At 37.5% G+C, this 14949-nt stretch overlaps 1 protein-coding gene across 4 annotated transcripts in view; it reads left to right on the forward strand.

The window, feature by feature from the left end:
- OLA1 (Obg like ATPase 1) overlaps positions 1 to 14949 on the forward strand; it is a 173872-nt gene that overhangs the window by 112311 nt on the left and 46612 nt on the right. For all 4 annotated transcript variants that reach the window (XM_032784568.2, XM_032784569.2, XM_032784567.2 and 1 more), the window contains 2 exons: positions 3646 to 3726; positions 4014 to 4111. In XM_032784568.2, coding sequence (XP_032640459.1) covers positions 3646 to 3726; positions 4014 to 4111 — 179 coding nt within the window. The remainder of the gene's footprint in view (positions 1 to 3645; positions 3727 to 4013; positions 4112 to 14949) is intronic.

Raw genomic sequence — 14949 nt, forward strand, 5'->3', positions numbered from 1 at the left:
CTTAGGCAAGGCAGAGAACTCCAGAACTCAACCCTGGAGGACATGAAGATAAATGAATATACAGTATTTGGCACTTCAGATATGGCAGGCTATATATAATTTCCAAAGAGATGCTAAAAATATCTGTTGTCAAAGATAAAGTGCCATTTTTTAAAAATCATGTGATACTTGACTTTTTCATAGTATTTGTATTTCCTGTAAATTTAACTATTGTGGGCAGTAAGTGTGTGTGTGTGTGTGTTTTATTGTGGTATGCACTGTTGCATCGCTGGCCCAATTAAGAAATAACTATACACGTGTCATTGAGTAGGAGAAAGAGGTCATTCCTCCAGTGAAAGAGGTACATCAAAGTAGGAACTGGATAAACCAGACCTGATAAAACAAACTAGGTCATCTGTCTGTATTTCAGTTTAGAATAGTGCTAAGTTAACTAGGAGGGTGATTAAATATTTGTAGATGAATGTTACTATTTTAACCAACTAAGATAATTGCTAGATTAAAATTTTTAGGCCTAAATAAAAGCAATTAATTAAACTAAACAACAAATTATGTAAAAGATTAAATATAATCTGAAAAGCTCTCGCTAGCTTTAAAAAAAATATATTATTATTTGACCTTAGAACACTGGATCAGCAGGTGAGCAAGAAATATGTGAAAATAGTTGTCTTTGTTCGTATCTCATCAAATGGCTGTGCCACACTTGTCATTCAAAGATTATAATTTAACCTGGGCTCTGGCATGCATGCTAGTGAACTTTAATTTAATTTAGCTAGGCCTTTTCTAAATTTGCTTTACTTTGCACTCAGTATCATTTCATCAGTGAGAATATAAATTTGCCTGGTATGACAGAGATACTTTCTCCTTTTTTCTTCTGTAAAATTTTCTGAGATCAGACATAGAGGAATGTCATGTTTATTAGATTTATTTTTATATTGTTTTCTGTTGCTCCATTAATTTGTGTGTAAAATAAATAGGCTTCCAATTTACATAACTATATATACTGTAGGGAACTCTTATTAAGAATTGTCAGTCTTTAACTTATGTTAAGAGTTTAAAGTTAGGCACATAATCTGAGCCCCTCTGAAAAATCACACAAAAATCAAAATGGATTTAGACATGTAATTTAGGCAGTCAAGTTTTTAAAAAAAGTGATATAGTGAGTTCCTTCTGTATGTTTTCTTTATTACTTTTTTGTAGATTTGAGAGGGATCTGTAGAATACACTTATCTTTCAGAGAGGGTAAAGCTACTTGCTTCACTTGTATTTAAAGTTATCTGGAGGTTCTAATCCACTTACCTACCCTTGACCTTTGTGTCTTTTGCTGGGATAATCGGAGACTTGCTCAGAAATAAACTGAGTATACAAATTTTGATATAACACCCTCACTCATGTGCAGGCAGGCTCAAAACCTTAGCTAATTTGGTCCCAAAAGACTGAGTATGGCTGTACAGAAAATACTACCTCAGGGAACTCTAATTAGAATTTAATTTCTTTCAATTCTTTATCTCAATTTTGGTGTAATATGTTGCTACTGGGGAAAACTGTAATGTCAAAAGCTTTTGTGATGGGGTTTATTAGTATATCCAAAATATTTTTAAAATCACAAAAATTGTGCAAGCAAAAGGTTCCTTCACTAATTAACAAGATTGGTTGAGGAGCTAATGATTTTTGATGAAGCAAAAGCTGAGAAATAGCACTTTAGCCTTATAGCTTACATAAAGTAGAATCTTTCCTTATCTATTTTTGTTGATTAATTAAAAAAAGAAAAACACATAGGGCAAAAGGATAAGATAAGATGGTACTACTGTTTTCTTCTTTATGTATAATCTTGTTGCATGTCTCTACATAAGCTGTTCTGGCCACTCATCATAGTAACCAGCTGGGCCATTTCACCTGCTGGAGCCATTAAAGAGGACTCTCTCCCCCTAGATTAATCCCCTCCGACATTAGTTTTTTGCTCTGACAACTGGAGCAGGCATTCAGAATTTGCAGGTGGCCAGTGTGACACACATAATTGCCTACAATTTTAGGCAATGAATAAAAATGGTCTACATTACTTGTCAAAGGTTGTATATGCAGTGCCAAGTGAGATCTATGGGAAGCCTTTTAGGGTTTAAAGAACAGTTAATAGCAAGGCACAGTGCTTTTTTAATCATAATGCATTTGTAATATAGCACTCTGATCTTCCCCTTGTAGGAAATGGTGTTACATTAGCCACTTTTAAACGTTTATGAGTGAAATTCAGTTATAGGAGAGTAAAAGTGATTATTCTTAGTCAGAATATGTTAGATTTCATTAAAAGTTTTCTGCTTGCCCCTTCCTTGTTAAAATCTGTGGGGAGTCCTATTCCTGGAGGATTTCAAATCAGGATCTAAGCATTTAGAAGAGTCTTTTCCTTGTTTTTCCCTAAAGCAACTGCAAAACTGTGAAAAGAAGGTATACTAAACAGCAGAGCTATTTATAGCTGTTTTATAAATCTCTTTAACCTACATATCAGTAAGAGTAAATACTTGTGCACTAAAGAAAAATGTTGGGAATAGAATTTTGTATGTTAAATATCTAATTGTATATCACACCAGTTATAACTTTCAATAAATGCATTGTTTAAAGCATGCCCATAAATTATCTGCAACAAAAAATAGATGACTCTAAAATGCACTACTCCTAGAAGAGCCAAGTTTGACCTTTCAGACCCAAGAGCCTTTTATTAACACCTGCCTGTAAGGAGAACCTTGCCACACGCAGCTTTCAGATTCAGAACCACAAAACTGATGAGGAAAGGCTTGAAGGGTTCAGTTTGTGTCACTTGCTGTTTGCCGTTTCCATTTCACAGATGATTAATCTTTCTGTGAAGAAAGGCCAGAGAAACAAAGCACATTGGGCTCTTCCTGTAGTTACTCCTTCTGAATGCACACTAGCTTGCTAACTAAAAGGCCTTTAGATTGCCTGCAGAGAGAGATGTTCTGAAAGTGAATGCAGCTGGTTGGAGGTCACCAGTGCAAGGCTCTTGCCATTGTGTAATGGAGGCTTTGGCAGGTTTCATTTTTTAGGGGAGGGAGAAGGTGTTGGCAAAAGAATTAATGCGGAATAAATAAGGTTTTGGATATTTGAATTAATTTCTTGAAGGGTGGATCATCAATAATAGGCTCAATTTCTTTTGCTAACAATTTAAAAAAGTATATTCACTCTGTTTTTTCCTCGTTCACCCATTCCCCTTTCTAAATAAAATGTTTATATTGTATGTGGTCTCACCCACTGGATGCTGAAATGTTACATTTTACTGAGTTTGAAAAGCAATCTAAAGTGCCCTTGGATTTTTACATCGGTTTTATGATCTGTACTCATTTGGGGAGAGTTGCTACTAAAATACTGTGTACTTAACTTTCTAAGTATAGGTGTGTTGTATTAACATTCACCATTGCTTTTTAGTGACTTGTTTAAAATGGTAATATATTGTTTTAGCTTCTGAGATATAATTTGAATTCATTTTCTTGTTTTTTTTTTAAGAGATGTTACCTAATTTTTAATTTGAGTGTGTATTGTGTATTTTGGTATTTTTTGCATATGGAAAATAATTGTTTGGTATCCAGCTGAGTTTGTTCTTCATCTACTTTAATTACTTTGTTTCTTCTTAATCCTGCATAGGACATAATGTGTAAAATCAAAACCTGGGTAATAGATGAAAAGAAACCTGTGCGCTTCTGTCATGATTGGAATGACAAAGAGGTAGGCTGTTATCCGATGCATAGACTCTTAATATTTCTACCTGTTATTGTTTTCACTTGGTAAAAACATTTAAATACAAAAGAATCCATGAGATTTATAGGGTATTGAATTGAATGTTAACTTTATCAGTAGATTTTGTTTATCGAAGTATACTGTATAGATTACTTGAAGCAGTTATTTGCCCTTTCAGAAATACAATTAATAAAAAGAAACTGAGTTTGAAAATGTTGTGTTACAGTAACTTCATTCTGTGTTTTAAGATTCTACCTTTATATTCTCATTTTTAGATTGATGTGTTGAACAAATACTTGTTTTTGACTTCAAAACCAATGATTTACTTGATTAACCTCTCGGAGAAAGATTACCTTCGATGTAAAAACAAATGGTGAGTTTGCTTAGTTTTAATATATAAAATTCACTCTTGTCTTTCATATTTCTCAGTGGCACATACTTCACCATTCTGTAAAAGGACATAAGGATTATTCTTGTTGTTTTACTTAATATAAATCAATACCTTTTATGCTTACTATATCTCCTTAAATGTTCTGGCTGAGTGCAGTGGTGATAAAAATGCCCCTAATGAATTTACAAACCAGAAGCAAATCCTTTACCCTCCTTCAGTTTTTACATAAACTTAATAACTGTGAAGAAAATAAATCCATTTCAGAAATGAACTCAATCTATTTAGAAACCATTACTTTCCAATAAAACTGGCTTTTTAAACATTATTTAACACTGATTATTCATATAATTGCTTTTCATTTGTTATGTGCTGAAAGAATAAAACTATTTAATTTGTAATGTGACAGAATTTTTTTGTACTGTGGCATTAATTTAATATTGAACATTTCAACAATACACTTCCATTTACGTTTGAGTGCCAGCAGTGCTTGGTATTGTTAACACTTGTGCGTAACACACAAAGGAAGACATTTTACAATTTCCTTGTACTATTTAGGCCTACTCTCACGTACTTCATGTAAGCAGTATTTTTACCTTCATACACGGTTTTTACTCAAACAAATATTCTTGTTGATGTCAAGATAACGGGTGGATAATGGTTACAGAATAAGGCTCTATATCAGACACGTAGTGAACTGGATGAAGATCCAGTTCCAACGTGGTGAAAATACTTCGAGTTTCCATTGTTGAAAAGCGCAGTGCGTTAGCTTGTCATAAAAAATAACAGTTGAGATAGACAATTGGATTGGAGAGGAGAGACTGATTAAATATTACACCAGAAGGAAGAATTAATGACAACATACTTCTAAAATTTACAACAAATTTTATATAGTTTACAAATCTTTAAAACACTTCAATTGTGAGATTTTTAAGGTTTTGGGATATAAATGTATGTTTGTGAACAGAAAGATGCATTAAGTAATTCAAACAAATGAAAAGTATCTAAAGCAAAATATCTGAATTCTCCTAAAATACACCTCCTGTTTCTCCCTGTACTTCATTAAGTACTTAGATGCACATGGTTTCAATTTTCCATTAAAAATTCTCATTTCCATATGATATCAAAGAGCGAGAAGGCTTTAAACTGAAAAATAAACATTCATAGACTGGAAGCCAAAACAATAATTAATGTCAGATGGTTAACTCCAATAAATCATTAGAATAAATTTTCTGAAATTACTGCAACTAAAACGGTCTTGTTGATGCTACTATAAGACTCTTGTATTTATGATAAGGAACTGAAATTAACCTCTCTGAAAGTTTATGTTTTTGAAAATACAGACTTAAACTGAAACTTGGCAGAAACTGTGATAGCTAGTCCTAAATTTCTCCATAGTCGGTCAGGAATAGAATTTTTAAAAATTTATCCCCTGACAGTGCAGTAAATCGTAACTGTTCTAATTTAAGTGCAAATGTTTGAAGCTTTTGAGGCTTACTATGACAGTACAAAGTTTTATTTGAAACTGGATGAGTCAGTTTCCAAAAGGGATTTTCACACCTGTATTTGGATGATTACAGGTAGAATTCAGTGGCTCTAATTGCACAGTAAATACCATTTCCCAGACCCTAATAGTAAACAGACTACTTGTGAGATGCCAGTCTGTGATTTACCTGTTGCCAGACATCCCCTGTTTTTTGAGACACCAGTGTGTGGTGGAGATATGGTTATAGCCAAATGAAAGCAAACCTTTGTATAAATTACAATTTTTAATTTGTAAAAATCTAGACGTTTAAATTGGGAAGTCATATAATGAAATGATTTAACCTTTTTTATGCACAACTAATGATTTAAGTTTAAAAAAAAAAAAAAAAAATTCTAACTCTCATGATTGTTAGTGTAATTGTAGCTGAAAGATCAAAGCCTGGGTAGCTGAGTGATGTTCCAGAAGAGAATTTACCACATAGCCATTTTCAGTACAGTTTCTGCCGCCTGCTGTTCCTATTTTCCCTCAAGCTAGCCATTGACTACCCCCTGTGCATCCCTGCTCGTAAAAAATGATTGAGGAAGTATTTGTCATGTATTTATGAGTGGGAAACATTGTGTGATAGGGAATGGCATCTACTGGAGCCAGAAAGATTGCCATTTTCCTTCACTGAAGCATTCTTGTAGCTTTAAATCCACAGTTTGTGCAACATAGCTTTTGCATTAAAGTACAGAATAAATTTTTACTGAGAAGGATGCTAACGGTAGGCTTTTGTCATTTATGGCAGTGCAAACAGATGGGAATGATTAGTATATATTTTACTGTGAGATGTCTTTTAATTTGTGATTTTTGTGTGTGTATGTGTTCATGTTCTTAATCTGAGCTACATTTGGATTAGTTGCTCAACTAGCCAAAAAAAAAATTTTTGGAATATAATTTGTAATATTATTGTAACAGAGTTAAGGTTAATGCAGGAAATCAGTAATATTTTCATAGTTTTTTCAACAACTAGAAAAGTATTTAAAGCATTAGCAAAGAAGAGGGAGAAAATTTTGATTGTGAATGCAAGGGAAAACTAAAATTGTCTTTTAGTGGGCCACCCTTTCAAAATTAAAGATCATTTTAATTGCTAATTTAAAACACATTTAAATGTAAGTGGTAATGTTATTTTTCAATCTTAGAGAAGAAGAAAAGACTGTGAAAGATAAGACTATTGCCTGTTTGAGTAGGTGTATTGACCTTTTTGAAAGATTTAAAAACTGGAATGGCTCCAAGCAGCTACTTGCTGGTTTTAACAGTGTTGAATTAGTCATTCAGTTGATTTATGATTGAGACCTAGCCCTTGAAGAGAAGCTGCTATGACAGCTGTGTTAGTTGAACTTGTATTATGATCAGATGACCGTCAGGGTGAAGTTGTATAGAGGAATCCACTGAAACCATTTTTATTACATATTGCTATTCTTTAAATGAATAATTAAGTAATCCAAAACCTTTTAAAATTCCTAATTATTTTATGGGGAGCTATAAACTTAACACTTTCAAAACATCTACTTTTACTCAGATCAAAGGACACTAAATACAGCATATTAATTTTCAGTTAAAACTGCCCACAAGCAGACACAGGGCATTAGAATTGTCAAACCTTCACTTAATTAAGGGTGTAAATTTCAGTCTTGGCATATTTGGTTTTTCAAGAGGGTCAGAACATATTATCCATTTACAAGATACATTGAACAAAGTAATATGCGAATGTACTTTGCTTCAATATATCTGTTGATTTTGATATGTTAAAATGTTTTTTTCCCCAACTTAACATTAATAAAGTGTATATATATCAAAATTGTAGAAACTGAACTTTGGACCTGAACTTCATTTTCTACCAAGTAAAATTTTCTTATACTAATCCCTTAATGATGTTTTAAAGCATTTAATACTGTAAACTGAGAGTATTTTCTAATGTTTATTTTCCTACTTCATGTAACACTTAATATTTGGGATAAACAGTTTGCAAGAATTCCTCAAAATTGATTTTGTGAGTGCTAATCTTTTGTGATAAAACTCAGATTTCAAAAACTTCTAGAGTGTCCAAATATATATGCAGGATCATAATTTCAGAACTGTATTTCAAAAATTCACTACTAAGAATTTTAGTGATCTATGAGCACTAGTTGTTGAATAGCCATTGAAAGTCAATGGGAAATAGGTGGCTAACTCCCTTAGGCCCTTTTGACATTCCTTGGCCATAAAAATAGAAAAGCGCTCTTACATTATACCAAATTTTCCTGTATTGTCATAATATTTCATACCATGCAAGTAAGCTTTCAAGCCACTCACACCATTCCTACCACCATCAAAAATTTTTGTTGGATAATTGCAAGGAGTCTTGTCATTGTCTTATTTGATTAGTCCTAGCTTGTGAGAAGTTAATTAGTGAAGTAGCAAATTACTATTTTCATATAGCATGTGTGTGTATATATACACACAAACAAATAATAAAAAGTATGTATATACTATATTATGTAAATTATATTCATATTAATAAATGTTTAAGGGCAGTAAGGGACCATTATGATGATCTAGTCTGGCCTTCTCCATATTAGGCCATATAATTTCAATAGTTTAGTCTATTTCAATATTCCATATTGTCTCAAATATTATGACTCAAAAATGGACAAATAATTACACAGTACCGGGGAGAAATGTGAAGCAGAGAGTGGGTGATTCAGCAAATAGGGAATAGTCTTTATCCTAGAGATCTACAGTTCAAATTCAGCCTAGGTCAGTAGGAAAAGAAAGTTGTTGCTATCTGATGGTTGTTTAAGAATTGGTGAATCTCAATCTAGTTCCCATTTAAACCCTGTTCTGAAGTCAGAATTATTAGTTTTTATAATGGGCTTTTCTAGAGCGCTTATTACTATAGTATATGAGTGCTTCGCATATGTCCGTTAATTTATCTTCACAATGTCCCTATGAGAGGATTGGTGTGTATATATATGAGGGGGGTGATATTACCCTCATTTTACAAATGGAGGACTAAGACACAGAGAGATAGAGGTTGAAAGTATCTGCTAATTTTGAGTGTCCAGTTTGAGACATCAAAGGCCTGATTTTGCAAAAAGTGCTTAGCTTTGCATATCACTTCATATGTTAAAAGCACAACTCCCATTGAATTCAGTTGCAGATGTGAGTGCTCAGCACTTCTATAAATTAGACTCAAGAATCTCAACTTGGGCACCCAGAATGTGAGTCCATAGTTAGGCCTGGTCTACACTACACAGTTAGGTCACTGTAAGACAGTTTATGTTGACCTAATTATGTCAGTATCTGCACTCTACAGCCTTGCTCTTGCCAATGTAAGTGCCCTACTACTCTGATGTAATAATTCCATCTTCATGAGAGGCATAGGGCTTCTGTCAGCGTAGTTAGGGCAACACAGTGTCTATGTAGATGCTGCATTACTTACATTGGTTGTTGGCTGTCTTGTCAGGAGCTGTGAAATTGACAAGAAATCCCTCCCCATCCTGGCTTTCATGGAGAGCTGGATGGCTGGACCCCACTCTTGGCTGGGAGCTGGGGCGAGAACCCCGGGGGGCTGGGCCTCGCTCCTAACAGAGAACGTTGGCTATCTTGTCACTTTCACAGCTGCAGCCATGAACAGGTGGGGAATGAGGAAGTGAGAAGCCCCAGGTGGCTTCTCCCACTCCCAGGGGGGAACGGGGAGCTGTGGGGAGGGCACAACCCACTGGGAGCCTATGGGGCAGCTGGGCTCCCAGCAGGGAGCTGCCAGCGGAGCTGAGAGACCGGACTCTCAGCTCCCCACAGAGCCCATCTTAGGTCGGGGGAAGTGTTCCTGATGAAGATGTGCACCACCGCAGTAATTACTTCGGTGGCTGTAAGTCAACCTAATGCAAGTCGTCTCAAGTTTCTAGTGTAGACATACCCTTAGTGACCAACTTTGAAAAATGTGGTTTAGGTGACTAGCCTAGCATCATCTAGGAACTCTGTGGCAGAAGCAGAGATAAAATCCTGTTTTCCAGGGCAGCATTTACCTGTCTTAACTATGGGACTGTCCTTCCTTAAATCCCATGTCTCATTTGCTACATATCTTCCAGCTGCTCCTGGGGCAGGAGTTCCACACACGGTCTCCTTTATTACACAGCCCTGATTCATCTCCAGAGCAAAAAAATCTTGCATACTGAACAAGGCAGTGGCCCCATGATAAAAATAGTATTTGACCTAGTAATTAAAGGCTGTATCAAATGTATACACACAAGAAGGCCACATTAAGCTTGTGTCTGTGCATTGTCCAGAGACATCCAGGAGGATACCTCTTAGCACGATATTGTCTGGCTCAGGAATGGAGAAGAACAGAAGCATGGAGAAGATCCCTTCTTGACACTTGTCCCTTCATGACAGCAGGAGACACTCGTAAGCATAATGGCAGATCTCCTTCTATGTCCACTTCTAAGAAGAAGGATCCTTCCCTGGTCCATCGGAGTTGAGCATGTTGTTATGGCCATGTCTCAAGGACTCAGTCCCCTAAGCCTCACGGTTGACCAGAAGGTGCATAATACTAAGATTACCTCCATGATGTCGGTGGCACTGACTTTGGTACCGAGCCACAGTAAACACAAGGCCCCAAAGCATTGGGAACCATTAGTTCTGGATAAGAACTGTTGGTAGGAACCCACATGCATTATTGGTACTGCCTCAGTCGTGCAAGGAATCACTGATAACTAAGAACCTCCCCACAGTAGCTTCGGTGGTACAGGTAGAAAAAATTCCATATCCCCCAAAAGGTGTAGAGATGTACATTGTTCCAGAGGAGCCGCAAACTACGATTGATGTCACTCCACCTATTTTGGTGGCTTCCTGACACAATTTTCCCACAATTGAAGGGTGACAACAGTGGCCAGTTGAATGCTGGATATCATCCATTCCAGCTATACTGTCAAGTTAATCTCCTCACTCCCTTTTAAGCCCCCTTCCCTGTCCCTTTTCAGGGACTGCTTGCACAAAGAGATCCTCCTGCAAGAAATAGAATCTCTTCTTCTGGGTGCAGTAGAATGAGTACCACCACAATGTTAGGGAAAATAATTTTATTCAAAATATTTCCTGATTCCCAAGAAAAAGGAGAATGGAAACTCATTCTTGACCTCTGCTGGATCAATGTATTTATTCACAAACGGAATTTTCACTTGGTTACACTGGACAGAGACAGTTTGTGCACAGCTCTCAACATGAAAGATGCATAATTCCATGTGGATGTCCAGCCTTTTCACAGAAGGTTTCTCAAGTTCCTGGCAGGTCTCAACCACTAATAATACAGGATGCTTCTGTTCAGCACTCAGAGTATTTACAAAGGCATTCACAGTGGTAGCAGCAGAGGCCTGTCATAATGGCTGTCTTCTCATACCTAGTAGACTTGCTCCTGATAGGCAGGTTGTGACATTCCCCCGGGTACAAGCTGGACTGTTGGACAGCTATGTCCTCTCAGCTCTCCAACTGGGGTGCCTTTTACACTGCTTAGCTGTGAGAACAACCACTTCTGGTACATTTGCATGCAGTTTCTAGGATGCAAAATCGTTGCCAGCTGAATCATGAGTGCTTCTAGCCATCCACTCCTGAATTATATTCCAGTGATGCTGGCAAATTTCCAGTCCCAGATTTGTCGCTACAAATGTGCGTCTTATATTGCCTACCTCTTTCCTTTTGTGCAGTACAAGTTCATAGAAGATAATCATTTCATTAATAGAAGATGGTATGCACAGACCATGTTATCTAAAATAGAGGTTCCAGATACTTCAATCCAAACACACACTGGTTGAGATAAAACAAGTTTATTAACTACAGGAAGACAGATTTTAAGGGACTATTTTAATGAGGCATAAAAGTCAGTATTGGTTACAAAGCAATAAAATGTAAAGCATACTCTAATTCCTAACTTAATAAACTAAATGAATTCAAAGCAAGGGTTTTTTTTTCACCACATGCTTTTACTAGCTGAACTCTTTCAGTCAGGATCACCACCCCGCCCAGTTCACCGATGCTTCCTTTGTCTTTTAAAGGAAGTTGTTGATGCCATGACTAAAGATGAGGGGAGAGATGAGGGGATTTGTGTCCTCTGTTCTTCCTTCTTACAGCCTTTCTCTTCTTTGAGAATCCTCTCCAGCTCGGGTTCAGGCAACAGCTAGACTGTCTGCCAAGATGTACATTTCTTGCTCAAACCCTTTTTCCTGCCAAAGAATAGCCACTTAACCTGGTAATAGTCCACTTGATTATGTTGACACCTGGCTGAGATGCTGGTTAGCCTTTTGTCTATGAGGAACTGGCTTGGACTGCTTTTGTAAACTTGGAGCACGTCTCAGGAATGTCGTAAAGAAAAATCTTATAACTTTACGTAAAATATTGCTACACATTTTTACTGGGACAATAATGTTTAGTAGATGGAGTTTTCAAACCTCACAAGGCATGCTTTGTACAAAATTCATCATAGTCTTGTAAAAGTGGTGATTATAAGTTTACAGGCTGTCACACAGGTGCTGACTAGAAGTTCTGACATCAACATAATTGCTGCTCTATCTCCTATGGAATATGTATGTAAACAGAACAGTTTAACCCGAATCCCATGTAAGCTATGGAATTCATAGGCACGACTCTAGACTCGCGGCAAGAGCTTACCTCACTGTGGACAGTTTCCAATTCACAAGTAACCTAATCAGTCAGGTAATGCTGTCCTCATAGATCAATACAGGTATACCTCAAATTTTTGGGTCACTTGGTGATGTCCTTATGTGACATTTGCAAGGCTTCCCCTCCATTGCCTTCAGGGTTGGCTTGAACAGTATATATGCTTTGATAATACAGTATGAACATTATGATGGCTATCTCCCTTCCCTTCAAGTTAAGGGCTCACTGATGTGGTGGAAGGACCCTTCCTCTCTCCCACACCTGAGAAAACCCTAGTTAGAGATGCCTTGCTTCTGGGCTGGGAAGCCCACGTGGATGAATCCACAGTGCAAGGCATCTGGATGCCTCGAGACTAGAATGCATATATAAATCTCTTAAAGAGAGCAGCCTGGGAAGCCATAAAGTGTTCTTCCCCCTCATATGATCCCAATATATCCTCCTAATTTCAGACAACATAATGACTATGCCCTTTATCAAGAACAGAGAGGAGTGAAATCTATCCCCTTTGTGTTAAAGTAGTCCATCTTATGGAATGATGCATCCGACATCATTACCCTGTGAGCAGAATACCTCCCAGGTGTTGACAGTTCACTGAGGGATAACCTCACAGGCATTTCACCACTGACCATGAATGGGAACTACACAATACCGTACTAACCAGAGCTTCGCTCAGTGTGGAACCCCTACGTAGGACCTTTTTGCATCCCACAAGAACAGAAAATGCAACACATTCTGCACCACTGGTGCTCAGGAACACAGATCCAAAGGCAATGTCCTCTTGCTTTTGTGGACTCAAGAAGTGCCTTTCTTCTCATCCCACTATTACCTCGAGCCCTCTGAAAGATCTGACAGGACAGAACACTAGTCATTCTCATCGCCCCAGAGACCCAGGTAGTTCCGGTTTCCTGTTCTTCTGAAAATGTCAACCCGTCCACCCATCACCATCCAAACCTTCCTGGAAATTTTGACCCAAGACAATGTCAACATTCTAATCCCGAATGTCTTCATTTTATGGTATGGTATTTGGATGGGCATCAGACCTAGAACCATCGTACTCGAAAGCAGTTGAAGAAATTCTTAATATTAGAAAAGATTCCACCAGAAAGTATTATTTATCCAAGTAGAAATGATTCTGGGCCCAGCACCACCATCTCTCCCAAGACATAGTAACATTCACTCTTGTTCTGGATTATTGCTCAATCTTAAGGCTGCAGGTTTCTATTAGTTCCCTATATGTTTACCTGGTGGTGATCGGTGCATACCACCCACCTATTGATGACCACTGTGTCTTCACTCACCCAGTGATGACCTGGTTTCTGAAGGGTTTGATTAGAACTTTCCCACCAGTAACAAAACCAGCTCCACAATGGGATATTAACTTTCTATTCTTTGATGTTAACTAGGCTACCATTCAAACCGATGGCTTACATGCTCAGTGTCGTTTGTCACTTATATGATTTTCTTGGTTACCATCACTTCACCCACAGGGTTGGTGAACTTGGCGCTTCTATGGCCCATTCACCATATACAGTATTCCACAAGGACAGAGTCTTGCTCAGACTTCACTTTGAATTCACTGTAAAGTTGATTTGGGATTTTCTCATAAACCAGACAATACATTTACCGTCTTTCCCAAAGCTTCATGTCACCAGTGAAAGAGACCTCATTACCTTGACATAAGGCTTTTACTTGGAAAGAACAATATCTATTAGAAAGTCACCGAGATTGTGGCTATAGGAAAATGAATACTTTATTCTCTGACTCTAAGTGGATTGCTGGCTGCTTTCTACTTTTAGTTGGCACATCTCTGTCCCACACAAGAAGTGAGGATTTATTCCACTAGAGCACAAGTGGCTTCAGTAGCATTTTGTCGAGGAGTGTTCCTACTTGGCATTTGCAGAGCAGCTGTGTGAAGTTCTGTTCATACGTTCACAAAGCTTTATGCTTTAGTTCAAGCCTCCACAGCTGATGCATCCTTTGGAGCAGCAGTCCTACATCCATAATGCCTGCAACCTCACACTTGTCTGTCTCCTCTCTGAGTACTACTTGTCAGTCACCCACAGTGGAATATACATAGCGACCAGCACTCAAAGAAAAGAAAGAACTCTAGTTACAATAAAGTGAGTTTGATGTGTTCACTACCCAACCTCCTTCCCCTCTGCTTGAGATCCTTCCTAGTGTTCACAGACCACACCCCATTATATCCTTGGTGCAAACATGAGGGATGCAAGGCACAGATCAATGGAGATAGCTTACAAGGTGGCTGCAGAAGAAGACTGACTGACTGTCTAGGTCTCATAGTTGGTCCCAAAAAAGGGGACACCTTCTTAAAATGTGCTCCAGTACCAAGTCAAGGTCTGGTCATAAACATCAGTATTCACCAGTACTGTCTGAGGTGGAGCCAGTGTGCCTTCATCTTCATTTTATGGACTCCAAGCAGAGAGTGGGATGCAACTGCTGTGCCAATAGTTGCCAAAACCAACAGCTTGTTAGCTGCCTCAGTGAGCAGCAGCTGATTCAGTAATACCTCAAGGAGGGCCAAAAAATATTAACAAGTAGAGCAGGCCTTCATTTTCTGTCTTATTATCTATCCCTTTCCTAATGATTCCCCACGTTGTTAGCTTTTCTTTTTTTTTTTTTTTTTAAC

The sequence above is a fragment of the Chelonoidis abingdonii genome, chromosome 10, assembly GCF_003597395.2.
Source record: "Chelonoidis abingdonii isolate Lonesome George chromosome 10, CheloAbing_2.0, whole genome shotgun sequence".
Classification (NCBI taxonomy): domain Eukaryota; kingdom Metazoa; phylum Chordata; order Testudines; family Testudinidae; genus Chelonoidis; species Chelonoidis abingdonii.